We start from the raw sequence: 27,874 nt of genomic DNA on the forward strand, positions 1-27,874 counted from the left end.
ATTCCCTTTGTAGTGCCCTATAGAACCTGGTCAAAAGTAGTGCACTATAATGGAATATGGTGGTGCCATTTGGGATGCACACATTTGTTTAAAGTGGAGTTGTTGATTCATAGAGTTCTGACCTCTACAATCTTGTTTTTCTGCGGTTCGTTGACCTTGCCAGCAAGGCAGCAGCGGGAGATGGCGTTGTGGATGATGAACTTGTTGGACTTGAAGCTGGGCTCCTTGTACAGCTTGGGCCCTGGAAGTCAACACAAATATCACAAACAAAAAAATCAAACACAAAAACAACACATCTACACAAATCAACAAAATCAATACAAATAGCATGCCATAGATCAAAGAACAAGTACGTTCCCATATGTGCTTTCTGTTAATGTGTGATGGATTAGTTCAAACAGATACAGTTGAAGTTGGAAGTTTACATACACCTTAGCCAAATACATTTAAACTCAGTTTCTCACAATTCCTGACATTTAATCCTAGTAAAAATGTCCCATCTTAGGTCAGTGAGGATCACCACTTTTTTTTTTCTTTCATCTTTCATCTTTTATTTTTTCTTTCATCACATTCCCAGTGGGTCAGAAGTTTACATATACACTCAATTAGTATTTGGTAGCATTGCCTTGAAATTATTTAACTTGGGTCAAACCATTTGAGTAGCCTTCCACAACCTTCCCACAATAAGTGAATTTTGGCCCATTTCTCCTAACAGAGCTGGTGTAACTGAGTCAGGTTTGTAGGCCTCCTTGCTTGCACACGCTTTTTCAGTTCTGCCTACAGATTTTCTATAGGATTGAGGGCTTTGTGATGGCCACTCCAATACCTTGACTGTGTTGTCCTGAAGCCGTTTTGCCAGAACTTTGGAAGTATGCTTGGGGTCATTGTTCATTTGGAAGACCCATTTGCGACCAAGCTTTAACTTCCTGACTGATGTCTTGAGATGCTGCTTCAATATATCCACTTAAATTATTCTCCCTCATTATGACATCTATTTTGTGAAGTGCACCAGTCCCACATTCAGCAAAGCAACCCCACATCATGATGCTGCCACCCCCGTGCTTCACTGTTGGGATGGTGTTCTCCAGCTTGCAAGCCTCTACCTTTTTCCTCTAAACATAACGATGGTCATTATGGCCAAACAGTTCCATTTTTGTTTCATCAGACCAGAGGACATTTCTCCAAAAAGTACGATCTTTGTTCCCATGTGAAGTTGCAAACCGTAGTCTGGCTTTTGTATGCCGGTTTTGGAACAGTAGCTTCTTCCTTGCAGAGCAGCCTTTAAGGTTATGTTGATATGGACTCGTTTAACTGTTGATATAGATACTTTTGTACCTGTTTCCTCCAGCATCTTCACAAGTCCTTTGCTGTTGTTCTGGGATTGATTTGCACTTTTTGCACCAAAGTACGTTCATCTCTAGGAGACAGAACGCGTCTTCTTCCTGACTGGTATGACGGCTGCGTGGTCCCATGGTGTTTATACTTCATACTATTGTTTGCACAGATGAACGTGGTACCTTCAGGCATTTGGAAATTGCTCCCAAGGATGAACCAGACTTGTGGAGGTCTACAATTTCTTTGAGGTCTTGGCTGATTTTTTTTATTTTCCCATGATGTCAAGCAAAGAGGCACTGAGTTTGAAGGTAGGCCTTGAAATACATCCACAGGTACACCTCCAATTGACTCATTATGTATTATATCCATACTAGTATTCCCCTCATGATAAAGTTCTCTCTCGTAAACATAAATGGTAGCGTCGATCTGTCATGACAAAAAAGGGATGAGTGAGATAACGAGCAGCGTTAGTTTTGGTACTTTGGACAAATCCCGATTTTGCAGGTCTTAGCATCTTTCAAAATTCGGACGGGGAGGGGACACTCGGTCTGTAACTTGCAAAGAGAGAGCTCTTCGTTCCGGTTCCCGTATGGACCTAGAACTTAATCGAGCATCTGGCCAATTACACAAGACTTTAGTTCTGGGTTAAGTAATATTATTGATGAATGCTAGTGTGGATATTATTGGAACAGGAATATTGGAAGAGGGAACTAGAGATGTCACAGTCATGGACCCCGAGTGATGGTTAACAGTGAGCTGTAACGTAAGGTTAAAGGTAAACGTACCGGTGTACTCTGGGATGGAGGCGGGAGACGAGGCTGTGGAGGCATTCTCCCAGTCCTTCTCGCCGTTCTGATTGGCCATTCGTCCCGGTGACATCAGCCTTGAGGGGGAGTGAGATCGGCTGTATGGAGAGGAAAGGAAAGGAAATTTGTTGTGAAGCATAACAAAACAATCTACATACCGGTACATAAACAGACATGCATTGAATTACACATTTGGGTTAAAAATGGGCCAATAATGAGGACGGGAGGAGGGGATAGTCAGGCAGCTACAGATCCCTGTGGAGGGGGGGGTACAACTAGTTATGGTTAACCATAGCTACATGTGCGGTGGAAATACAGCTTGTTACAGTTACCATAGCTACCAGTACGGTAAAATACAGCTTGTTGACAGTTAGTTACCTGGGAGATTTCCTGACGGTCAGTGTCCCGCTGTTGCCAGTGTCGTTAGCCATCGAGGACAGGTTCATGGTAGAGTGGGAATAGACCTTGTTGAGTTTGGAGCCTAGTGTGAGTGAGAGAGAGAGAGAGAGAGTGAGACCAACAGAGAAAACCCCATTAAAAATGTGACATCGCAGTCTTCTGAGATGCGCAGCACGACTGCAAACAACAAGACTGACTCAGCAATGGGAGAGATGGGAGTGAAGTTTATATTTACCCATGAACCCCTTGGCGGGGCTGCGGGAAAGCACCGAGTCGTCCCGGAACATGGTCTTGGGTCTCTGCTTCTTCACGCCGCGCACCGTGGTGGGCTTCTGCCGCAACACCTTGTCTAGATCCTCCATGATCTTCAGCTGCTGCCTCCGCTCGTACTCCTGCCTGGTGAAGGTGTCTCTCCGCTGGGTCGTGCTCTCCGATGGGGGAGTACCGGGGGTCCGGGGCCGGTCCTCACCACTGCCACCACACTTGTCTCCCCAGCCCTCGATGTTAAACCACTCAGGTCGGCTAGAGGTATAGAGAGGGGAGGAGAACCAATCAATCAATCAAATCAATGAATTATTAAAATAAAAATCACATTATTTATACAACATTTGTCACAAAGTGCTGGGCAGTAACCCGGGCAAAAAAACATAAGCAGCGCCATCTAGTGGATTTAGAGTCGACTGTTGGACAGTGCAGTATTGTAAGTGGCTTGAAAACGCAACGCACATCGCATGCTCTTTCTCTCGCTTCTCCTCCTGCTCCAGTCTGCGTCTCTTCATCTCCTCCGCCCTCTTCCGTTGTTTTTCCATCAGGGCTGCTTTCCTCTGGGCCATCTCGTCCTCCGGCCGCACCTTGTCATCCTGATGGTGGACACACACAGGTACAGGATTAGTTAGGCTTACAACACATAGACGGGCAAACAGACACAGACAAACACACACAGAGTCCGGCTAACCTTAAAGAAGAAGCCGACCCCTCCCTTCATCTCGGGTTCGGTCACGTCGCTCATGGAGTCGTCCATGACACTCAGGTCATCCTCGTCCCCGCACAAGGCCGATAGAGAAATCTCGATCAGGCTGCTGCGCTTGCCATTAAACACCCCCGCAGCTGGAACGTCACTCTCAAACGAGCACTCAGAGGGCGCCCCCGAGCTCCCACCACCCCCATGCTCCTTTCTCCCCGAGGCCTGAGATGTGGCGGTATCCAGGTCGATGCTGAAGATGCTCTGGTCCTCGTTCGAGCCGGCGTCCGACATGTTGTCATCCAGGGCCAGCGACAGGGCCCGGGGGGTGGGGGTTGGTGCAGGGGAGGGGATTGGGGTTGAGGCAGGGCTGGGGGCAGAGCTGATGTTGAAGGTGGAGGAGTTCTGGTCCCGGCACTGCCAGGGGGAGGCGCGGCGCAAGTGGGGGATAGTGTCCACATTCTGTGGGGGGGTGAGGACGCGCGACAGGCCCGGCACTTTGAGGTCCTGGGGGCGGGCGTGGTGGTAGTGGGTGGCCTGGTGCTTGGGGCTCTTGGGAGGCACCGACTGGGCCCGGCGCTGGACCTGGGGTGACTTGGATGTTCTGGCGGGACTGGCTGCGTTGCGGCGGGACGACGAGGGGGAAGATGAGGCGGAGGCGAGGTCGCGGGGGGTGGACGCGCGGGACATGCGAGTCGGGGGAGGGGCCGAGGATTTGAGACTGGGCGGGATCACCCAGGACTTGTTGCCGGCGGGAGCGGCAGGCTTCTTCCTGATGAGTTGGTTCTGTTGTTCGGAGAGGCGCTGCATGTCGCTCTGCAGGGAGCTTAGTGCCGCGTTCAGCTTTGAGACAGCATTGTTGTAGTCCCCCAAGGGCGCTGGCTGACGCGCTACCACCCCGACCTGCTCTCCTCCTGGCCCTGCCGCCCCTGCACCCTTCTCCCTTCTGGAGGCCTGCTTGTTGTCCAGGTGTGATGAAGGTTTTATATTCCCCTCCTGCTCCAGTGAGAGGCGCCGTTTCTCCTGCTGCTGCACCTCCTGCTGCTCCTCGTCCTCCATGCGAGCCAGCCTTTCCTCTAGCGTCAGCCCCCTGAGGTCCTCCTCTGTGGAGGAGGCGCTAACCTGGCCCCCCTCCTCCTCTTCCTCCTCTCTCTCCCCCACTCCCTGCTCTTTCTTCAGCTGCAGGAAGGCGCTCTTGCCCAGTCTCTGGCGGTGCTTGGCGAAGATGGCCTCAATCCGTTTCTTCTGGGCCTCGATGGCCTTCCTCTTCTCGTCCAGCCGGGCTCCCAGCTCGGACATCTCGGAGGTTAATCCAGGACTCTTACTGGGGCTCTCCTCTGTCGACTTCTGGGGCTGGACCACCCAGCTGGTCATCGGAGCTGTCGCTGCCGGGGCGACCGGTTCACTGCTGCTGGCGCTGCCGCTATTAGGTGATACACCCACTGTCGACGGTTTCTTCTTGCGCTCGGCGAAGCTGGTCATCCTCACGCCACTGTCCGGCGCGTCCGTTCCCCCTCCACAGCTTCTGGTGTGGACAGCAGGCGTGGCAGGGGTGGACTGGGCATTAGGGAGGAGAAGGAGATCCTCAGAGGCGTCAGAGTCCACGCTCCCGTCCCTCAGCACCGAGTCGTCGTCCCGCGAGCCCTCCGAGGTGTGTCGGGTACGGGAGAAGGGGGTGGAGGAGGCCTGCTCCCTGGGTGCCTGCGTCTTGCCCCCCATGGGGAGGTGGGGGTGGTACATCATCCCAGATCGGGACGGGGCAGAGCAGCTGAGGGGTATGGGGTTAGGCGGGTGGGAGGAGTGAGCGGCGCGGCCGTTGCGTCTGGTGCTGGCCGGGTCGTCGGGAGAGTGCAGGAAGAATCCGTCGGCCGCCCCGTCAGGGTGGAGCCGGGGCTCCATCTTGTCCTCGTTGTGTATGATCTGCAGGGCCTCCTCGATGGTGGGCAGCTCCCCATCCCCGTCCCCCTCTCCCAGGCCATTCTCCTTCAGCAGCATGGGCACCACGGAGGAGCTCTGGGTGGCCCAGGAACCTCTGTGGGAGCCGGGGGGGGCGGGGGGCTTGCTGAGCAGGTGACTAAGGTCCTCTGGGGGGGTGTAGGGCACGCGGGTTATGGTCTGGCCGGGGGCCACGTTATCAGAGCTGACCGAGCGGGTGATGGCTCCGCCCATCACAACGTCCACGTCGCTGTCCAGGCCAAAGGGAATGCTGAAGGACACGGCCGAGGACAGGGGACGACTGGACGGAGAGAGACGGGAAGAGAGAGAGAGTTTACTTCCTGAAATGACTTCATTGAAATAGAATTGACCCCAACACTTTGTACTGAGATACAACTGAAATATGGAGCTAACAGAGAGAGAGAGAGAGACAAGGAGATGGGGTCCTACCTGAAAGGCTTCTTGGTCCATGTTCTCCCAGCTCTCTCTACATGAGACATGGAGGCAGACTGAGTCAGAGACGCTGCACACATTCACACACAGTCACCAACACAGACACACAAAGACACCACAAAGACACACAGGCACTAGTCAGGGCATGCAAAGATAAACACCAAAAATAAATACAAAAAAAGGCAGAAAAACCTTCACATGGACCCACTGATAAACAAACGCAGACAACACAGTTATAAAAGACTCACCAGAGTGTGAACCTAAGTACCTGTTCTCCCTCAAATACCTTGAGGAGCGTTTGATTGAGCATGCCTGCCTGCGGTCACAGATGAACGGAGTTTGCACTTTCGGAACTATTCCATTGCTTCCATTGGGCCAGGCAAGCTCGTCAAGCAATCCGTTTTCATTGCATTACACGTATTGTGTTGTTTGAGTGTAAATAAAACAAACACTATTTGAACCCGGGTGTTCTGCAGAGGACAGACGTGTGACAGACCTAAATGATGGGATGGGCGTTGCCCCGCACTCACCTGGCGCAGGCCCTGGCGACACTGGTGAGGAGATGGGCAGGAATGGCTTCTTGAAGATGGAAGGAGAGCCGCTGAAATACGGACAAAAACTTGTTTCAAGATCAAGTGTCAAGATGAAGCTTCAAGTTGATTTGCCGTAGGTAATAAATACATCGGAAATCTACTCACTCACCCGAGCGCTCACAATAAACGTTCACGCTAAAGATATCATTCCTGAGACAGATTACTACTGACATAGAAATATAAAGTCATGTTTGTGATTATGACTGTGCGAGAGCTGCTGTACCTGCTATTGCTCAAACTGGTTGGCTTGAGCGGTGCAGAAGCATCTGGAACAAAACAAACAGTCTCATTAGTCAAATGTCGATGCTGCCATTCAGGCCGACGCAGGAATCGCACACACAAGACTTGGGCTTGAATGTATCAAGCATCTCAAAAGTAGAAGGGCTGATTTAGGATCAGTTTAGCCTTTTAGAATCACAATTATTTTGGACAGGGAGGACCTGATCCTAGAACAGCACTCCTACTCAGAGTCGCTTTATGCAAATAGGCCCTGGGGGTGTATTCAGTGAGGCGAAACGCTCCGAATAATGCAGAATAGAAATGTAACAACTAGAGCTGACATAATTCCCTATTCTACTTGACAGACCACCACACCTGTTCGATAGAAATGTGTCCTATGTGCACGTTTTGTAACATTGCATCCTCCTGAACAGGGCCCAGCCCAACACTTACCAGTGGTGTTCAGTGGCTGAACAAACTCCGGCCTCCGTACCTCGAACCAACCCAGCAGCTCCGCTAGGAAACTCATCATGTTGACCTGAACATACCAGAGAAACAGTTAAAGGAGCCCTGTAATGCCGTTTCGATCTCCGTAACAATTCATTCCTGGATATGAATAAAGTTACATGCTTTAATAGTTGTACTACATGTATGGCATCCAGCGGCAGTTGGCCAAACACTCCCTGTATAAGACCGTCTTTTTATATTTTTTTATTTAACTTGGCAAGTCAGTTAAGAACAAATTCTTATTCACAATAACGGCCAACCGGAGAACAGAGGGTTAAACTGCCTTGTTCAGGGGCAGAATGACATATTTTCACCTTGTCGGCTCGGGTATTCGATCTAGCAGCCTTTCGGTTACTGGCCCAACGTTCTAACCACTAGGCTACCTGCTGCCACTGGGCTACCTGCCGCTCCAGTCTAGGCAGAGACATACATTTAGCCACACATTTCTAAATGCATGGCTCTGGGGGCAAGACAATGTGTAGATCGGAGCGCTCCAAACCTGTTTCTGGAGCGCTACCACCCTGTAGGTTTGTACTCCAACCCTAGTCTAGCGCGCCTAATAATAAGCTAAATTAAATCTGGTTAGTTACAACTGGGGTTGGAGAAAAGTGGTAGTGGTACCTGGAGCTCCTGTGGGGAGTAGAGCAGGTCCTCCAACACTAGGGGGCAGCAGCTCTTCAGACAGCTGTCGCAGAACTCTCGGATCAGCTGCAGGTTGTACAGGCTGTCTTCCACCGCCATGGACTCCTTCATACACACATCTGAAGGACAAAACGAGGATCACTTTATTGTCCAACTATACGCAGAGGACCGACGGGAATTCGACTTTATCCAACCCCTCTGAAAAAGTCACACGCACAGTTTGGAGAGGCTAGAGCACAGGGAAGCCATATTACAACTCCCATTTAACACAGGAACGGTACAACGAGCAGGTAGTCAGGCCATGGAGTCTAAACATCTAATACAGGACAGGTAGTACAGTATGTGGTAGTACAGTATGTGTAATGATACACTGCACACAGTAATACAGTAGGTTACTGTAATCATACACTGCACACAGTAGGTTACTCTAATGATATATTGCACACAGTAGGTTACTGTAATGATACACTGCACACAGTAATACAGCAGGTTACTGTAATGAAACACTGCACACAGTAGGTTACTGTAATGATACACTGCACACAGTAATACAGTAGGTTACTGTAATGATATACTGCACACAGTAGGTTACTGTAATGATACACTGCACACAGTAATACAGTAGGTTACTGTAATGATATACTGCACACAGTAGGTTACTGTAATGAAACACTGCACATAGTAATACAGTAGGTTACTGTAATGATATACTGCACACAGTAGGTTACTGTAATGATACACTGCACACAGTAGGTTACTGTAATGAAACACTGCACACAGTAGGTTACTGTAATGATACACTGCACACAGTAATACAGTAGGTTACTGTAATGATACAGGCATGTCCTATATTGCATTGTATTGGACAACTATACGCAAGTCCTGTGTTTTACTTTTGTATTTGTATATCAAATACTGTCATGCTAATTTGTATCATGTGGTTTTATGTACGTACCCTCTAGCTGCAACAGGCCTGGGCAGTAGTAGTGTACAACAGCAGCGATGGCACAACCGTTGGAGAGGTCTTTGACTTCAGTCACCACCGGAAATGTAGGCTTCTGTTTAGACAGCATCTTGTCCTTTCTGTAGCGGATCTTTGATGGGGTAGGTGGGTGAGAGAGAGAGCGAGAGAGAGAGGCGTCATTGAGTGAGTACGGGAGAGTTGGGGAGATGTCCAGGCTTTACTGTTCATTGCGAGTTCAAGGTCAATGTTCTTAAAAAAAAAAAAAAAAACACACAGGTGGACGGACATACAGCACAAATGGTACATACACACGTGCACACAAACACCCATCAGGCTCGCGGATAACGTGACCAACAACATGCTCCTAGAGGAGAGAGAGAATAAAGGGGTGGAAGTGGAGAGAGAACAGATAACATGCCATGGAAGTGGAGAAGAGAAAGGTGCAGCCAACCAGGCAGCAGAAGCCATGGGGAGAGAGAGAATGGCTTGCGTCCCAATTGGCACCCTACTCCCTGTATAGTGCACTACTATTGACTATGTAGTGCAGTAGTCTTGACTAGTAGGGCTCTGTTCAAAAGGGAATAGGGTGGTATTTTGGACGTAACCATAGAAAGAGTCCAGAGACAGCGAGGGCTTTGTCAGTGGAAAGTAGGCCAGGGGAGAGAGTCTCGTCGGAGGAAGATATTTAACCCAACCTGACGCAGGTAAACTATTCAGGTTGAGACTTCTCAGGTTTTAGACAACGACTGAACACAGCCAGCACAGTGTCAACACTGTCAGCAGACTGTAATACCTGGGGTCTGTTCAGGAGAGTGTAATGTTACACAACCGTCCCAATCAGATAGAAAACGTATATATAGTGTGAAACAGCTATGACTATCGGCCATGTTAGAATGGTTGTATTGGCACAGTTCATAATGTTTCACCGCACATTAAAAGGCCTACACCACGAGCTCATTACTTCTTACTCTATGGGCCCTGGCTAAAAGTAATCCAACAAATAGGGAATAGGGTGCCATTTGGGACTCATAACAATGACTGGCTAGAAGTGGCTAGAAACAAACAAACAAAAAACGTCACAGGGTCCGTTTTAAGACGGAGCCGACCAGACGGACTGGTTTCTAGCAGGAACGTTTTTTCTCTCTCACATTTCCAGAGCCCTGAGTGGATTACATGTGATTTATGTCCAATAACAACAATACCCTGCCCATCCCTACCCCTCCCTGTGACATCAGCCCAAGGAAATGTACAGCGGATAGGCCTAGTGCAGAGCAGTGAAGCAGTATGCCTGCATTCTTATATTGTACCAACAGGGGGAGAGGCAGGGAGAGAAAAACAGAACAGACCTCTCATTCAAAAATCTAATAAGAGAGAATATAGAGAATATGAAGACGGAGAGAAAGATAAGGAATGATGCAACAGAGGAGGAGAAGAAAGAGGAGGAACTTACAGGGACAAGTTTCCAGTACCAGCGAGTGGGACACTGTCAGAGAGGAGGAAAGAGGACAGAGAAAGAGGAAAACAGGGAAGGAGAAGACAGGTGGAGAGGAGAAAAGAGGACAGAGAAAGAGGAAAACAGGGAAGGAGAAGACAGGTGGAGAGGAGAGGATACTATATGTATTAAGGCTACTTTAATAGGACAGTTAAGAGGAAAAAGACAGTTTTGAAGAGGGTATATATATATAGCCTAACAATTATACAACCAGTAAGCATTATGTTGAGATACTGGGAACTGCAAAATTAAATGAAACACTTGTGTAAATGAGGGACACGAAAGCAGGTGCCAGATCTCAGTCACCAGATCTCAACCCAGCTGAACACGTATGGGAGATTCTGGAGCGGTGCCTGAGACAGTGTTTTCCACCACCATCAACAAAAAAACAAATGATGGAATTTCTCGTGGAAGAAGTCTCGCATCGCTCCAGACTTCTAGGATCTATGCTAAGGCCCATTGAAGCCGTTTCAGCGGCTCGTGGTTTCCTTTATTTTGGTAGTTACCTGCACAAGCACCAGATTACTAGGGAGATTGCATGTAAAGTGTGTGCGTAGGAGACTATAAACTGCCACGATAAAGTAGAAATATCTTACATGCACACGCTGTATAAAACATGCTTGTTCACAGGAAATGTTTACGTCAGAGTGTTTTAATAGCATGTAATCCATGAGATTAATGTATATGTGTTACACAATGTGTTTCATAATGTGAGTGCTGTTGACATAAATACTGCATGCTTCCTCAATGGCACCTTATTCCATACATAGCGGACTACTTTTGACCAGGGCCCATAGGGCTCTATACAGATGCACTATATAAGGAATAGGATGCCATTTTGGACACAGGTGTAGTGGAATACTTACAGAAGGCTGGACAGGCTGTGGCTCTGTGCTGTCCTGAGACGGGTCACCCTGTGCACCCTCTGTTTGCTCTCTCAGCCTCTGATTCAACTGGGGGGGGGGGGGGGGTGGAAAGCCACACGTTATAAGTCTGTATATTTTGTACTCCGATATAAATTGGGTTATGAAATCATGACTCGGCAACGCAGAGAGAGACAGAGAGAAAGACCGAGAGAGACAGAGAGAGAGAAAGAGAGAGTCCTCCCTGTCCTTGTCCTCACCCCATTCACCCAGTGGAGCAGGGTGTTCTCCCAGCTGGCTCCTCCCACTCCACCCAGAAGCTCTTCCCCTGTCGCCGCACCGGACATCCTCACTGCGCTCACCGTCTCCATGGCGCCCACCGACATCAGGGCATCCATCACCGCCAGGTGGGCACTCTGCACCAATCACAGCAAAGAGAACAGGGAACTGTCAGCATTGGAACAGTCAGGGGAGGTAGCTGCGGGATTGGCTGTCCGCCCACCAAACCCAGACGACATTTAATACGGCATCCATCAATTATGGCTAATGCAATAATGGTGGGTAGGAGCACTACCATTTAGGCTGTGTCCCAAACGGCACCCTGTCCCCTGTATTGCGCGCTACGTTTGACCAGAGCCCATAGGGTTGTATCAAAGGCCCTGTTCAATGTAGTGCACTATTTAGGGAAGCGGGTGCCATTTGGGCCACAGCCTCAGACTGCTCTGAAAGAGCATGGTCCATGTTAATGTGGCAGAGCTGGCGAGATGAGATCACACCAGGCTGCAGTATGTATGGCAGGTTCTCAGGTCAGTACCACAACCAGCCACTAGGGGACTCCAAGCTCTGAGTCAGCAGAAAGCGAGAGGAGAGAGAGAGCAGGAGAGCAAAAAGAGAGCTGAGAGAGAGAGAAAAAAAGAGAGCTTGTCTGAGTGAACTTTGGAACATCTGTGCTATCACGATAACAGCCCTTTTTTACTCTGTGTACTCCCTCTCTGCTCCTTCACGGTATACTTTCTCTTTCCTCCTTCCTAGTCATTCCCTCTTCTCCCTTCTAATCGTTGTGTGTGCGCGTTTTCTCCCTCTCTGCTAGGAGATATGGCAGCATGACTCATGAATGACAGGTTACAGGATAACGTTGTGTACAGTGCCTCTAGGGCTGCGCAGGGTACAGTTTGGTTCTGTACAGCGTTGTTCTGTAATCAACCCACTAGGGATGGCTCAGTGAGAGAGATGCACAAACCCCAGGAATCCTGTGGCGCAGTGTGCGTGTGCACACACACTAGAATGTGAGTAAAACTACACACACAAAACCCCTTCTTTCACAACAACACAACCATAAAACATACAGTATCAATTTACACAACATAAAAAGGGCACAACAATAGCTTCCCCGTCACATCCCAAACCGCCGTATTTCCAGCCAACCCCCAATGCAGGGTCCATTGCTTCTGTTCCTCTCCTCCTCTCCTTGCCCAAAATCATGACAGTGCCTTTCTCCAAGCTAGTTAGTACCTTTTCTTATAGCCAAACCTATTAGTGCCTTTAGTTCTCATGGCCAAACCCATTACATTGCGCTCTCATGGCCCAAGCCCATTAAAACACACCAAAAACATGATCAGCTCACTCAGGGGAGAGCTCCTTAGCTCCCATAAGAGGGTTAGCTCGTTATCGGTCGACTGCTGCTTCCCATGGGGTTAGGTCAGGGATGGGCAACTGATGGGGTTGGGGCCCCAACAAAAATCGTAACTCATCATGAGGGGTCTGCGTAGACAAGAACAGCCTTTGACCCAGTTAGTACAGTCAAAGATTTGTATAACTAAACCCAGATAGACGACAGGCTGTCGTTTCCAATGGGAACAAATGAGTCATAGTTGCCAGAACAAGCAAGGAGGAGGGCAGAGCCAAGCACGAGCTAGCGAGATCCTATTGGCGCATTCTAGCATGTATCTGCATATATCCGTTAGGGAACGCCTCCTCTGTGAAGTGCGCGTGAGCAATAACTCAATTCGCTTTTGCACTCCTGATTTTTTTTGTTGCAAAGGGTAAAGTCCACAAAAAACTTTGTCCACTCTGGACATAACAGATTAGTTTTGGGAACAGAAAACTGTATTGAAATCAAACGTTTCAGGGATCAGAAAATGTGCAGAATGTCACCCAAAATCCATCTCGTTTCATTTTCTCTCACTGCCGGCCAGTGGGCTTCCTCTCACTCCTATTTTTGGCAGTGAGTGGAAACGCCAAGGGGAAGCTTCACATGTATACATCCAGTGAAATATCTCTCTCATTGTTCCCATCACTGGTAAAGTCTAGAACTGTTCATAGAAACACAATGCTCTGACCTAATCAAACCAGGGCCGGTGAAGGAGAGTGCCAGTTAGAGAGTCTGGAGGGTTGGATTTAGATAAGTGCTCTTAGGGTTATCAGTAGGTCTGTAGGACACATATAGACAGACAGAAAGACAGACGCAGAAAGAAACAGATAGCTCCGTGTGCAGACAGCCAGGCAGGCAAGCAGTGTTAGTCAAGCCTGGAAAGCACAGCATTTAGTCAAATCAAATACAATTTTATTTGGCACATGTTGCCGAATACAACCTTACAGTGAAATGCTTACTTACAAGCTCTTAACTGACAATGAAGTTAAGAAAAATACCTACAAATAAATTAAAAAGTAACAATTAATTAAAGAGAAGCAGTAAAATAACAATAGCGAGGCTATATACAGGGGGGTACCGGCACAGAGTCAATGTGCGGGGGCACCGGTTAGTCGAGATAATAACTCTACCTACATGTACATATTAAAGTAACTATGCATAGAAAATAAACAGAGTAGCAGCAGTGTAAAATAGGGGGGGGATGCAAATGGTCTGCCTTTTGGACCTAGACTTGGCGCTCTAATACCACTTGCCGTGCGGTAGCATAGAGAACAGTCTATGACTAGGGTGGCTGGAGTCTGATCATTTTAGGGCCTTCCTGACACCGCCTGGTATAGAGGCCCTGGCTGGCAGGAAGCTTGACCCCAGTGATGTACTGGGCCGTACACACTACCCTCTGTAGGGCCTTGCGGTCGGAGGCTGAGCAGTTGCCATGCCAGGCAGTGATGCAACCCGTCAGGATGCTCTCGATGGTGCAGCTGTAGAACTTTTGAGGATCTGAAGACCCATGCCAAATCTTTTCAGTCTCCTGAGGGGGAATAGGTTTTGTCGTGCCCTCTTTACGACTGTCATGGTATGCTTAGACCATGTTAGTTTGTTGGTCATGTGGACACCAAGGAACTTGAAGCTCTCAACCTGTTCCACTACAGCCCCGTCAATGAGAATGGGGGAGCGCTCGATCCTCCTTTTCCTGTAGTCCCACAATCATCTCCTTTGTCTTGATCACGTTGAGGGAGAGGTTGTTGTCCTGGCACCACACTGCCAGGTCTCTGACCTCCTCCCTATATGCGGTCTCATCGTTGTAGGTGTTCAGGCCTACCACTGTTGTGTCATCGGCAAACTTAATGATGGTGTTGTAGTCGTGCCTGGCCGTGCAGTCAAACAGACTCAGTCAATGACAGGTTGAAAATGTCAGTGAAGACACTTGCCAGTTGGTCAGCGCATGCTTGGAGTAGAAGTCCTGGTAATCCGTCTAGGTCCTGCGGCCTAGTGAATGTTGACCCGTTTAAAGCTCTTACTCACATCGGCTATGGAGAGTGTGATCACACAGTCGTCCCGAAAAGCTGATGCTCTCATGCATGTTTCAGTGTTACTTGCCTCAGATCGAGTAACAAGTAATTTAGCTCATCTGGTAGGCTCGTGTCACTGGGTAGCTCGCGGCTGTGCTTCCCTTTGTAGTCTGAAATAGTTTGCAGGCCCTGCCACATCCGACGAGCCCGGGCCGGTCTAGTACGATTCGATCTTAGTCCTGTATTGACGCTTTGCCTGTTTGATGGTTCGTCGGAGGGCATAGCGGGATTTCTTATAAGCTTCCAGGTTAGAGTCCCGCTCCTTGAAAGCGGCAGCTCTATCCTTTAGCTCAGTGCGGATGTTGCCTGTAATCCATGACTTCTGGTTGGGGTATGTACGTACAGTCACAGTGGGGACGACGTCATCGATGCACTTATTTATGAAGCCAGTGACTGATGTGGTGTACTCCTCAATGCCATCGGGATATGTGTATGTAAACTTCCGACTTTAACTGTACAGGAGTGTTTTGCTAGCACAAACTGGAATATGTAATGCACAAAGTTTATGTCCTAACCGACTTGCCAAAACTATTGTTAATTAACAAGAAATTTGTGGAGTGGTTGAAAAACGAGTTTTAGTCCTCCCTTGGTGGCACAGTGGTTAAGGGCGCTGTCCTGCAGCACCAGCTGTGCCACTAGAGACTCTGGGTTCGCGCCCAGGCGCTGTCGTAACCGGCCGCGACCGGGAGGTCCGTGGGACGACGCACAATTGGCCTAGCGTCGCCCGGGTTAGGGAAGGTTTGGCCGGTAGGGAAATCCTTGTCTCATCGCGCACCAGCAACTCCTGTGGCGGGCTGGGCGCAGTGCGCGCTAACCAAGGTTGCCCGGTGCACAGTGTTTCATCCGACACATTGGTGCGGCTGGCTTCCGGGTTGGATGGCGCTGTGTTAAGAATCTAGATAGTAGCTACTAAAAACAATTGGATACCACGAAATTGGGGAGAAAAAAGGGTAAAAAATTATTTAAAAAATAAAAACGAGTTTTAATGACTCCAACCTAAGTGTACGTAAACTTCTGACTTCAACTGTATGTGAGGTGAAAATGATGAATCAGGCACCTTATCGATAGCAACAGCTCATGGTTCTCTTCTTTTTAAAACATTTTATTGAACCTTCATTTAACTAGGCAAGTCAGTTAAGAACCAATTCTTATTTTCAAATGAGGGCCTAGGAACAGTGGGTTAACTCCCTGTTCAGGGGCAGAACGACAGATTTGTACCTTGTCAGGTCGGGATTTGAACTTGAACGCTCTAACCACTAGGCTACCCTGCCGCCCCAAAATAAGTTATTTTGACTCAATGGAGGAACTATGTCAGAGTAATGCTGATGAATGTCTTGCTCGAGCTGTGTATGAAACTGGTTCACCTCTGATACTCACAGGCAATGTGGATTGGAAGACATTTCTGAATGTTCTTTGCCCAGCATACACCCCTCCAACCAGACATGCTTTATCTACTCATTTGTTGGATGCAGAGTTCAAGTGAAGGTCAAGCAAATCATAGAGAAAGCAGACTATTGCAATCATCTCTGATGGGTGGTCGAATGTTCGTGGGCAAGGAATAACGAACTACATCATCTCCACCCCTCAACCAGTATTCTACAAGAGCACAGACACAAGGGACATCAGACACACCGGTCTCTTCATTGCAGATGAGCTGAAGGCAGCCATCAATGATCTTGTACCACAGAAGGTATTTGCACTGGTGACCGACAATGCTGCGAAAATGAAGGCTGATTGGTCTAAAGTGGAGGAGTCCTACCCTCACATCCCACCCATTGGCGGTGCTGCTCATGCATCGAATCTGCTCCTCAAGGACTTCATGGCACTGAAAACAATGGATACACTCTACAAGAGAGTCAAGGAAATGGTTAGGTATGTGAAGGTTCATCAAGTTATAGCAGCAATCTACCTCACCAAGCAAAGTGAGAAGAATAAGAGCACCACATTGAAGCTGCCCAGCATCACCCGTTGGGGTGGTGTTGTCATCATGTGACAGTCTCCTGAAGGGGAAGGAGTCTCTCCAAAATGGCCATAGCAGTAGCCATTGCACGGATTGAGGGGGACAATGCCATCTTGTCTGATGTTCAGACTCTGCTTGCAGATGTAAGAGAAGAAATCCAAACTGCCCTGCCCATTTGTTTAGCTTTGTTATCTTTATTTATACAGGTTTTTCTCATTGAGATAACATCTCTTTTCTAAGAAAGACCTGGTCCAATAGCAGCAGGGGGAACAACGTTTCAGACAAAACAAAAAACTTACATTCACTAACACAACATTAAACAAAACTATAAACACACATACAATACAACAAAAACATTTTACATTAAAAACACGAAAGTCTTGACTAAAAACAGCTGTCCTAAAGACAATTACACTCTTCTATGATATATACATCGATCAAGTGTTTAAACTCCACCAACGAAACTAGATCATCAAATGTTGAAGTGTTCAGGAGAGAATTCCAGAACCACGGAGCTAAGTAACTACAACTATTTCTACCATGACCTGTTCTAATTTTAGATACTGATAGAACCAAATGAGAATGGGACCGTAATTGATATTTATCTACCGACCTGACTAAAAAAGAATAGAGATAAAATGGCATTTGACCCAATACGGCCTTATAAATCAGTGAATACCAGTGTTTAAGCCTACGCAAGGTCAATGACGACCAGCCAACAGCGCTGTAGAGATCAATGTTTTTGATTTGTAATGAACCCGAGGGCTCCATGATACACTGAATCAAGTGCTCTCAGGGTAGTGGCTGAGGCCTACATATATATAACATCACTAAAATCTAAAACCACCAGTAATGTACATCGTACCAGCTCCTTCCTGGCCTCAAAAGAAAAACAAGCCAAGATGCCGGTAATAAAAACCTATTTTCAGCTTGAGTTTCCTTATCAAGTTCTCTACATGAACAGTGAAGCTCAGCTTATCATCAACCCACACACCCAAATATTTGTACACTTTAACTTGCTCTATAGTATGTCCAGCCAATGTAGCAATGATATGATTAGTAACATACCTGGCATTTGAAAATAGCATGTATTTTGTTTTACCCGAAATTAGAAACAGTTTTAAAATCATACAGATTCTGTTATATGATATTAAATGCTCTTTGGGCATTTTCAAAATCTAAAGATAAACTACTACCACTTAGATAAAGAGCATCATCTGCATAAAAATGAACATCCCCTGTTTCAATAAGATCTCTAATGTTGCTGATATACAAAATGAACAACAGTGGGCCCAAAATAGAACTCTGCGGAACACCTGAGCACACCTCTACAACCATCCGCCATTACACATTGGTTTCTAAATTACCTATCAAATCGTACACAATCTAGAGCATGACCAGTAATTCCACAACATTTTAACCTTTGCACTAACACAGCATGGTCCACGGTGTCAAAAGCCTGTGACAAATCAATAAAGACAGACACACAATGTAATTTCTTATCAAGAGCACAGTGGATGTCATTTAAAACCTTCAATGTTGCTGAAACAGTGCTGATTGCATTCCATTTAAGATGTTGTTTTCTTGGAAGTAGGCCTTTAGCTGCCTGCTAACTAAAGGACTCCAGTACCTTTGACAGTACAGACAATTTTGATATGGGTCGATAGTTGTCAAGTAGCGAAGGATCTCCACCTTTCAGGAGAGGCAGTACAAAAGCAGATTTCCAGAACTTGGGGATTTCCTTTATATCAAGCATGAGGTTAAAAATACATGTTAAGGGGGAGCAATGATGTCTGCAGCTAGGTGTAGGAAGCAGGGGTCTAGTTCATCAGGGCCAGGGGATTTTTTTCCCCCAGCAATTTCTTTCAGGGCTTTACACACTTCTGAAACAGAGAAGGATGAAAAGGAGAACCTGGTAAAGGAGTGCACAGGGGAGTCAGGTAAATTCATAGGGGGCTCAATTATACCTTTGACCTTTTCAAATAAACTGCCTACATCAAAACAAAAATGCTGGTTCAAGGCTTTCTGGATGGAGGTTCTCTCAGTTACAATCTGTGTGTCTACCAACAATTGTTTGGGAAGCGGAGGATCTTTTTTGTACTCCAAACCCTTCACTACTTGCCAAAATTTGGATGGATTATTTTAATTATGTGAAGTAGAATACAGGTAGTGGTCTGCTTTCAATTTACGGATCATAGCCACACCCATATTTCGAAGACTTTTAAAAGCCATCCAATCATCTGCCAAACCAGTCCCTCTTGCTTTAGCCCACATAGCATTTTGTTCCCTTATGATTTTTGTAAGTTCCTTAGTAAACCAAGGGTTCTCGCTGCCCTAAATCCGGATTTTTTTTTTAAAGGGGCATGCCTATTGCATACATCCTGGAATGTGTTGTGGAAGTAAGAAAAGGCTAGTTCAACATCAGGGATTAATTCCATTCTATTCCATTCAATGCTAGATACATCATGTAAAAAACCTTGAACATCAAACCGCTTCCAGTTTCTTTTCGTAAACCACGTGGAGATTTCTTAGGAATTGTACCATCTCTCACAGGCAATAGCACAGTGATCACGTATGTCATTTGCAAAAATACCAGAAGCATTAAAACGATGAGGAGTTGCTCCAAGCAGAGTAAACTGCAGTTCTAAAATACATCAAAAAGCGTAAAGACTTCTGCCTGAAGCCCATACACGCCGCAGTGTACATATTGGGGACCCCAAGTATGCTGGTAAGAGCATCCTGTCTGGTGCAGAGATCAACAAGGCCTATGATGTCTCGCCACCTTGGCCTGGATGAGGGCAAGGTTCTTTGCAGTCTGGCGAAGTAGACTTCCAAGCAAGGGCTTTGGGATGAAGATGCAATATGGCAGTCGTGCCAACATTTCTTTTCAGCCACCTGGTGGAAGGAACTTTGTGGATCTGAGGCTCTTTCCCCTGTTGCCTCAATCATCCGCCAAATCCCACCACCATCAGCCGCCTCAGCGCGCAACACGTCCTTGTTTGGGAACACACACGCCAAAGCACACAACAGGCTGACCAATACAACGGCTGAAAAACTGGTGGCCACCCGGGAAAATGTGAGGCTTTTTGAGCCTGACAACGAGCCGTCCTCAACAAGGTTGGAAAGTGACAGTGAAGATGAGGTCTTAGAGTCTGATGTTCAAGAAGTAGACATTGAGGAGGTCCAGGGAGAAGACATGGAAGTCTGAGAGGAAGACAACCAAGGATTTAGTTTCTGGACTATCATTTTAGATGTATGTTGAAAACGTTTTTTGGGAGATGCGATGGATCACTGGGGATCATTCAATATTCCCTTTTGTTGTTCAGTGAAATCATCCCATGTGAAGAGTCAACTCATTTAATTACAGTTCAATTCGTAAGTAAATTATTTTTTTTATTCCTATTGGAAGGATTTAATAATTTGCAATTATGTCTACTTGTGATCAGGTAAAAGGTTTATGTTTCTGTCTCCATTTGATATGGTAAATATATCCAATGCAATAAACATCTACATTTAATTGATATTAATATTAATTTGCATATATTCCTGTTAATTCCCATTTATTCTCATTAATTCCCACGGAAAGTTTCCACCTCTGAATATTCCCCAAAATGTGCAACCCTAGTAGCACCCACGCACGAACACACACCAGGTTCTGAGAAGTGGGCCTACAGGTACATGTAACCTCCACTGCTCCCCACCGGAGACGAGAACAGCCTTTGACTCAGTAAAGCGTAGAACTGTTTATGAAACACACAACACTCTGACCTTCCAATCAAATCAAGGCCATGCAGTGAAGGACAATGAGTCTGGAGGGTTGTGTGTCTGGAGGGTTGTTTTAAATAAGTGCTCTTAGTGTTTTCAGTAGGTCTCAAGGACAAAGACAGAAAAACAAAACAGACAGCTAGCAGGGCAAACAGATAGCAGGGCAAACAGATAGCAGGGCAAACAGACAGTTCAGTGTGCAGGCAGGCAGGCAGGCAGGCAGACAGGCAGGCAGGCAGGCAGGCAGGCAGGCAGGCAGGCAGGCAGGGCAGGCAGGCAGGCCAGGCAGGCAGGCCAGGCAGGCAGGCAGGCAGGCAATGTTCGTCTAGCCTGGTAAACACAGCGTTCAGTCTGGTTTTAACCAGGCTAGATTTCCTTTAGACTAGCTGTTCAACTGAATGACACCAGGGGCTCCTGTCCTGAAGGCCTGTATTCATTCATTTTTTAAGAGCAGGAGTGCTGATCTAGGATCAGTTTAGTCTTTTTTACCTGTTATATGCTCATTCTAAGGATCCACATCACTGCAGAGACAGAGACCGGGGCTGAGGACAGAGAGCAGCTGAGGACAGAGATGGGGGATGAGACAGGCTAAGGGGAACAATGGAGATGGGCTGAGGACAGAGACGGGGGCACATACAGGGGCTGAGGGGAGAGATGGGCTGAGGGCAGTAACGGGATGGGGAGAAATGGAGACGGGCTGAGGACAGAGACGGGGTCACAGACAGGGGCTGAGGGGAGAGATGGGCTGAGGACAGAGACGGGGTCACAGACAGGGGCTGAGGGGAGAGATGGGCTGAGGACAGAGACGGGGTCACAGACAGGGGCTGAGGGGAGAGATGGGCTGAGGACAGAGACGGGGTCACAGACAGGGGCTGAGGGGAGAGATGGGCTGAGGACAGAGACGAGGTCACAGACAGGGGCTGAGGGGAGAGATGGGCTGAGGACAGAGACGGGGTCACAGACAGGGGCTGAGGGGAGAGATGGGCTGAGGACAGAGACAAGGTCACAGACAGGGGCTGAGGGGAGAGATGGGCTGAGGACAGAGACAGGGTCACAGACAGGGGCTGAGGGGAGAGATGGGCTGAGGGCAGAAACGGGAAGGGGAGAAATGGAGACGGGCTAATGACAGAGACAGGGGCAGAGATGGGCGGAGGGGAGAGAAAGGGGCTGAGGACTGATGTGTAGCTAAGACAGGGGAGAGTAATTTGGGCAACACTATCTGGGGATATAATAGATACAGAGGACACAGAAAATATAGAAATGTACCCATTGCTATAATTGTACTGCGGTCGTTTACTCGACTATGCTTGTTCTACACTAACAGTTGCTTATTGTCTGCCCCTTGTACATGAATCTACCACTCAGAGCAATAATGATTCCATCTTTCTCTCCCCCTCTATCAGTGTTGTTTCACATAATGCACAACAAAGTAGTCCCCAAATGGTACCCTATTCCCTAAAAGGTGCACTGCTTTTGACCTAGGGCTGGGCGACATGGCCAACGTATGATATCACAATATTTTCACATTTATGAAGATATTTTATGTTTTTGAACAGTAAAACTTCCAAATATGCTTTATGAGTAGTTCATAACCCCCCAGTGTGGCAACACATACATTCTAAGTGATTTCAAACGGGTCTTTCTCCATCCAAATTGTTTTATACTGTTCAATCAAACTTTAAAAAAAAAAAAAACATTTTGTACAAGTTATGCACTTTTGATATTACGTATTCATGCTTTACCTATTCCTCTCTGATTTTGAAGATACCGTTGCACAAATAACATGCTAGGCCTGCACCAGAACGGGTCCCAGGCTGCATTAGTCATCTACGTCTTAGTTCATTTAGAAGCTAACGTTAGCCAGCTAACTAGCAATTAGCATTAGGGGACAACTATTTATTTTAGCCACAGCTTGCTAAGAAAATAAACTAGCAGACAGTAGTTTGCAGACAGTAAGATAAACAAACTAATGTTGTTATAGAACGCTAGACTGCAGTGTGAACGGCAAGAAAGTGACTCAAGAGCAACTGCTCTCTCCTGGCATGACAGGGCGCAGGGTTTGGTGTAGGGGAAGTGACATACAGCACGAGGAGAGGGAGAAAGACATCTCAAGTATCAAACAGAGTAAACGATAAAAACAAGCCGGTTTTTGTAAAAAAAAAAAAAACATCAATACCGTTATATAGTAAAATATGGTATACAGCCCAGCTCTATTTTGACCAGAGCCCTATGGCTTACCAGCAGCAGGCCTCCTCCCTTCTCTCTATTGGCTAACCAGAGCCCCACCTCTTTGTTATAATCATTAACCCTGTCTGAGTCCCAAATGGCACACTATTCCCTACCTAGTGCACTACTTTTGACCAGAGACCAATGGGGCCTGGTCTAAAGTAGAGCAATGGAGAGGACTAACAGGTCATAACAACAGATTCCCTTGTCAGGGGGGGGGCTTTCTTCCACCTCAATCCGTCTTTAGTCTGAGCCTAATCTGCACTAACCAGCCCCTTCTACTGTACTTGTTGTTTTACTTTTTCTGAACTCAAATTCTCCCTGACTGGTAGTCATCATAGCATGCACACACACTGCTGCTGCTACAAGGCTGCGGCCTGAATCTCTCCGTCTGCCTGCCTGCCTCTCCGTGCTGGGTGTAAAGTGCTGACGTCGGCACAGTGCTGTGTGTGTGTGTGTGTGTGTGTGTGTGTGTGTGTGTGAATGAGAGTGTGAGAGAGAAAGAGGGAGAGAGAGAGAGAGAGACTACATGGCAGTGCCAGCCCAGCCACCGTTGCCCTGCTGTCACATACCATTCTATGTAGGGGAGGGATGGAGGGCGCTGGGCACTGGGAGAGACGACTGGGCTCTCCCCTCCTCACTCTAGGGGTGTGTTGTGCTCAACAGAGGCAAGGTCACACTACTAGCTTATCTGTGAGCCAAGACTTGTCTGTTCAATGTATACGTATTGTCTGCAGTGTAGTGCAAGGGGAGAGACAGAGACTGGGGCAAGACAGAGACTGGGGCTGGGGGCAGAGACAGGGGCTGGGGGCAGAGACAGGGGCTGGGGGCAGAGACAGGGGCTGGGGGCAGAGACAGGGGCTGGGGGCAGAGACAGGGGCTGGGGGCAGAGACAGGGGCTGGGGGCAGAGACAGGGGCTGGGGGCAGAGACAGCGGCTGGGGGCAGAGACAGCGGCTGGGGGCAGAGACAGCAGCTGAGGCGAAATACGGGGGTTGGGGGGACAACCTGGCTAGCACAGTCAGTGCAGGGCCAGGGAGAGGGAGGAAAGACAAGGGCTGAGAGCACTCAGGGTAGCATGGGTATAAAGCTGTCATGATGTCTGCATGGTCTGGGTTGAGCTGGGCTGTCTGAGGGGAGTGGAGATGCCATTTCCAACCAGCCCAGTAGCTCTCTCTAATGGGGAGAGAGAGATTCAGTCACACTTAGTCAGAACACCACTCCCTGACACCAATTACCCACAACAGAGCGACTGGAATGGATGTGGAGCTGAGCCATTTGTCATCATGTCGCTGCAATGGCTGCCTTTTCAAGTGTTCAATTTAGAAGACAAAAAGTAGAGGGAAATACAGTAAAGCATCCAAACAGAGACTCAGACACAGAGGGAGCCATTACCTTCATGTTCATGTTAAAATGAGAGGAACTAGACAGTCTGAGAGTGTGGAATTTTGGACAAAGAGAGAAAGACTGACAGTAGAGAGGAATATGAGAGAGTGACAGAACTAGTGAGAGTGTGAGGAGGGGAGGAGGAAACTGAAGCCGGTTTCACATGGACGATAGCAAAGGCACATTTTCGAGAGGTATCAATTCGAGAGACAATACTTATGTCTTGAGTAGAGATCGACCGTCTATGATTTTTCAACGCCGATACCGATAATTGGAGGACCAAAAAAAGCCGATACCGATTAATCGCCTGATTTTTATTTATATATTTGTAATAATGACAATTACGACAACACTGAATGAACACTTATTTTAACTTAATATAATACATCAATAAAATCAATTTAGTCTCAAATAAATAATGAAACATGTTCAATTTGGTTTAAATAATAATGCAAAAACACAGTGTTGGAGAAGAAAGTAAAAGTGCAATATGTGCCATGTAAAAAAAGCTAACGTTGAAGTTCCTTGCTCAGAACATGAGAACATATGAAAGCTGGTGGTTCCTTTTAACAGGAGTCTTCAATATTCCCAGGTATGTAGATTTAGGTTGTAGTTATTATTGGACTATTTCTCTCTATAGCATTTGAAATACCATTTACTATTGGATGTTCTTATAGGCACTATAATATTGCCAGCCTAATCTCAGGAGTTGATAGGCTTGAAGTCTTAAACAGCGCAATGCTTGAAGCACAGCAAAGAGCTGCTGGCAAATGCAGGAAAATGCTGTTTGAATGAATGCTTACGAGCCTGCTGCTGCTTACCACCGCTCAGTCAGACTGCTCTATCTAATCATAAACTTAATTATAATAACACACAGAAATACGAGCCTTAGGTCATTAGTATGGTCAAATCCGTAAACTATAATTTCGAAAACAAAACGTTTATTCTTTCAGTGAAATACGGAACCATTCCGTATTTTATCGAACGGGTAGCATCCCTAAGTCTAAATATTGTTGTTACATTGCACAACCTTCAATGTTATGTCATAGTTATGTACAATTGTGGCAAATTAATTACGGTCTTTGTTAGGAAGAAATGGTCTTCACACAGTTTGCAATGAGCCAGGTGGCCCAAACTGCTGCATATACCCTGACTCTGCTTGCACTGAATGCAAGAGAAGTGACAATTTCCCTAGTTAAAATAAATGAATGTTAGCAGGCAATATTAGCTCAAGTATAAAAAGATATACCTGTGTATTGATTTGAATAAAGGCATTGATGGTTCGGTACATTGGTGCAACAACAGTGCTTTTTTCGTGAATGCGCGTTAAATCATCACCCGTTTGGCGAAGTAGGCTGTGATTGATAAATTAACAGGCACCGCATCGATTATATCCCCCCCCCCCCCCACCCGAGCAGGGCAGTGTAAACAGAACGGTCTTGTTGAGCTCAACACTCTTACAGTATAAATGGTAATAGCAGAGCAATGTTTTTGAAACAGCTGAAATGTAGACATTTTCCTTGAGTGTTTACCTTAAATTGCCCGTTACATTCTGAAATTGGTCGCAGTAGCTGCCACCTCTGCTGAGCCACGCAAAACTATGGAAGTCTATGTCTACAAAATACTATGTCTACAAAATGTTGAGATATGTAAGTAAAACGACATAAGTCAACATATCTTAGATAGATAATGAAATAAAATAAAATGCACCATAGGTCCCAGAGTGGTGGGGGGGGGCGGGGGTTTCCTGGGTCCCAGAGTTGTTCTTGGTCTGGTAGGCTGACCTAACCAGGTAAAACTCTGGTTATGACATAGTAATAAAATCAGCTCTAAAAAAACAGTGTTATATGGGCTATGACGGGACCATATTTGTTTATAATCTGATCATATGGTTTAAAAAAATAAAAACTCCTGGAAAAACTCCTGGCCCTAGAGAGAATGAAAACATTAAAATCCTGTCAAACAAATCATGAGGCGAATCAAATAATAAAAAAAAATAAAAAAAACATTACTTTGTCCCTCTTTTAAACGCTTGAGTGTCAACATTTTGTATTAAACTAAATTAAAAGTGCTGGGGCAAATGCCAGGTTGCCACACGTTTGCCAGCAGCCCTGCTATGCAGATCTTTCCAACGTGGATAGATGGAAATCGCCACACAATGCTACAAATAAAGAAACAGAACCTATATGTACGATCTACATGCATTTCTTTTACCACACGTAAACCCTTTAATTGTCTGCACATGCTTGGGAATTGTTGCGTAAGCAAGAACGTCAACCAAACCCTCTCTCGGCTCGTACATAAAAATGTTGTCCAGATAACTCTTATTCAGTGAGAATAAGCTCTTTACTGGTGGGGCTGGGACTGTTTCACTGTGGTGTAATACCGTGATCATTCAGGAGGGAGTAGACTACAGGGTCATTCACAACTAGAGCGTGGAATGAAAGCAGAGTAGGGAGGAAGAGGAGGGGTTGGGACAAGAGGGGGGGGGGTCACAGATTTCCTGTCCCGACCCTGCGGAGCTTGCTAAGCCAAATCACAAGTTCTCACTAATGAGAAGGGAGAGGGGGGTAGAGAGAGGTGCAAACCTGGAACACAGGGCACACAGTCCGCCAGCCAAATCGCCATAACAACCAACAATCTGACCCACAATGCACCTCACCACCCACAATCCTGAGCGTGGCAGTGGTGCTCTACCCCCCCCGCCCCACCGGCTTAACACCGGGGCGCTCTGCTCAGAATCCTCCTGTGCTGACCGGACATAACATATCATCCAATATATTAAATAATATAATAAAGCTATATAGAATAAGCTGTCCATAAGGAAATCACTCATCTCTGCTTTGGAAATACTGCAACTATCATCCATGTCAATAATAACAATAACAGGGAAACAAACACTAAATTCATCTCGCAGATCGTTAAGAGCGATTATGACGGATAAAAGGTGAAATCTGATTCTGTTCGAAATATGACTTAACAACCCCCCCCCCCATGAAATCCAGGGTTAGACAGAGGGACAAAGCGAAGGATCAGACAGCCAGCCAGGTCTGGGGGATCAGTGGGAGTTCGGGGGGGGGGGGGGGGGGGGGCAGCGCGGTGGGGTTTGGTGGGGCTGGTGCGCTTCCCGGGCACACCACGCTCCACTGACAAGAACAGCACATGGTATTGGACATGTGTAGCTAGATACTAAATACTGAAGCAGCAGCAAAACCACACCAATCTGTGCTGCGCCAGCTTTTTGCAACCCTCCCAATGTCCCCCCCAAACCAACCTCCAAGATCAATGTTGTAATCCCTGCAGCTTTCCTTTGTTGACTCTTCTCTGCAACAAACAAAATAAAATACAACTAAATGTTATTTCCCCCCTTGGCAGGCCTGGGAGGTCCCGTGATGGGCCAAATGTTTTGAGACGATGTTCAGCAGCATTCCTGATCCAGGGGATAAAGTGAGTCTGAATACCAAATGGCAACCTCTGTCCTATATAGTGTACTCCTTTTGACCAGAGCCCTATGGGTGCACTACTGGGACCTGGTCAAAAGTAGTGCACTACATAGGGAATGGGGTGCCACTTGGGACCCAGCCTGTGCCACTTCTAATTCCTACTGAGCTCTAGACGGATGCTAACTTGAGCGAAAACTTGCGTACAC

The 27,874-nt window shown here is 47.0% G+C and overlaps 1 protein-coding gene across 2 annotated transcripts in view; it reads right to left on the reverse strand.

The window, feature by feature from the left end:
- Window positions 1–27,874, reverse strand: part of LOC139421015 (calmodulin regulated spectrin-associated protein family, member 3) — a 52,152-nt gene that overhangs the window by 3,907 nt on the left and 20,371 nt on the right. Inside the window, exons 3-16 of one of the 2 annotated variants that reach the window (XM_071171488.1) lie at window positions 11,430–11,585; window positions 11,173–11,259; window positions 8,806–8,944; window positions 7,830–7,969; window positions 7,155–7,239; window positions 6,706–6,748; window positions 6,420–6,490; window positions 5,887–5,923; window positions 3,496–5,737; window positions 3,267–3,400; window positions 2,776–3,062; window positions 2,520–2,622; window positions 2,121–2,239; window positions 123–241 (exon numbers count right to left, since the gene is read on the reverse strand). In XM_071171488.1, coding sequence (XP_071027589.1) covers window positions 123–241; window positions 2,121–2,239; window positions 2,520–2,622; window positions 2,776–3,062; window positions 3,267–3,400; window positions 3,496–5,737; window positions 5,887–5,923; window positions 6,420–6,490; window positions 6,706–6,748; window positions 7,155–7,239; window positions 7,830–7,969; window positions 8,806–8,944; window positions 11,173–11,259; window positions 11,430–11,585 — 3,762 coding nt within the window. Of the gene's footprint in view, window positions 1–122; window positions 242–2,120; window positions 2,240–2,519; window positions 2,623–2,775; window positions 3,063–3,266; window positions 3,401–3,495; window positions 5,738–5,886; window positions 5,960–6,419; window positions 6,491–6,705; window positions 6,749–7,154; window positions 7,240–7,829; window positions 7,970–8,805; window positions 8,945–11,172; window positions 11,260–11,429; window positions 11,586–27,874 lie in introns of both variants that reach the window. The other variant, XM_071171487.1, reaches the window with a different exon arrangement.

This window comes from Oncorhynchus clarkii, chromosome 12 (assembly GCF_045791955.1).
Source record: "Oncorhynchus clarkii lewisi isolate Uvic-CL-2024 chromosome 12, UVic_Ocla_1.0, whole genome shotgun sequence".
NCBI lineage: Eukaryota > Metazoa > Chordata > Actinopteri > Salmoniformes > Salmonidae > Oncorhynchus > Oncorhynchus clarkii.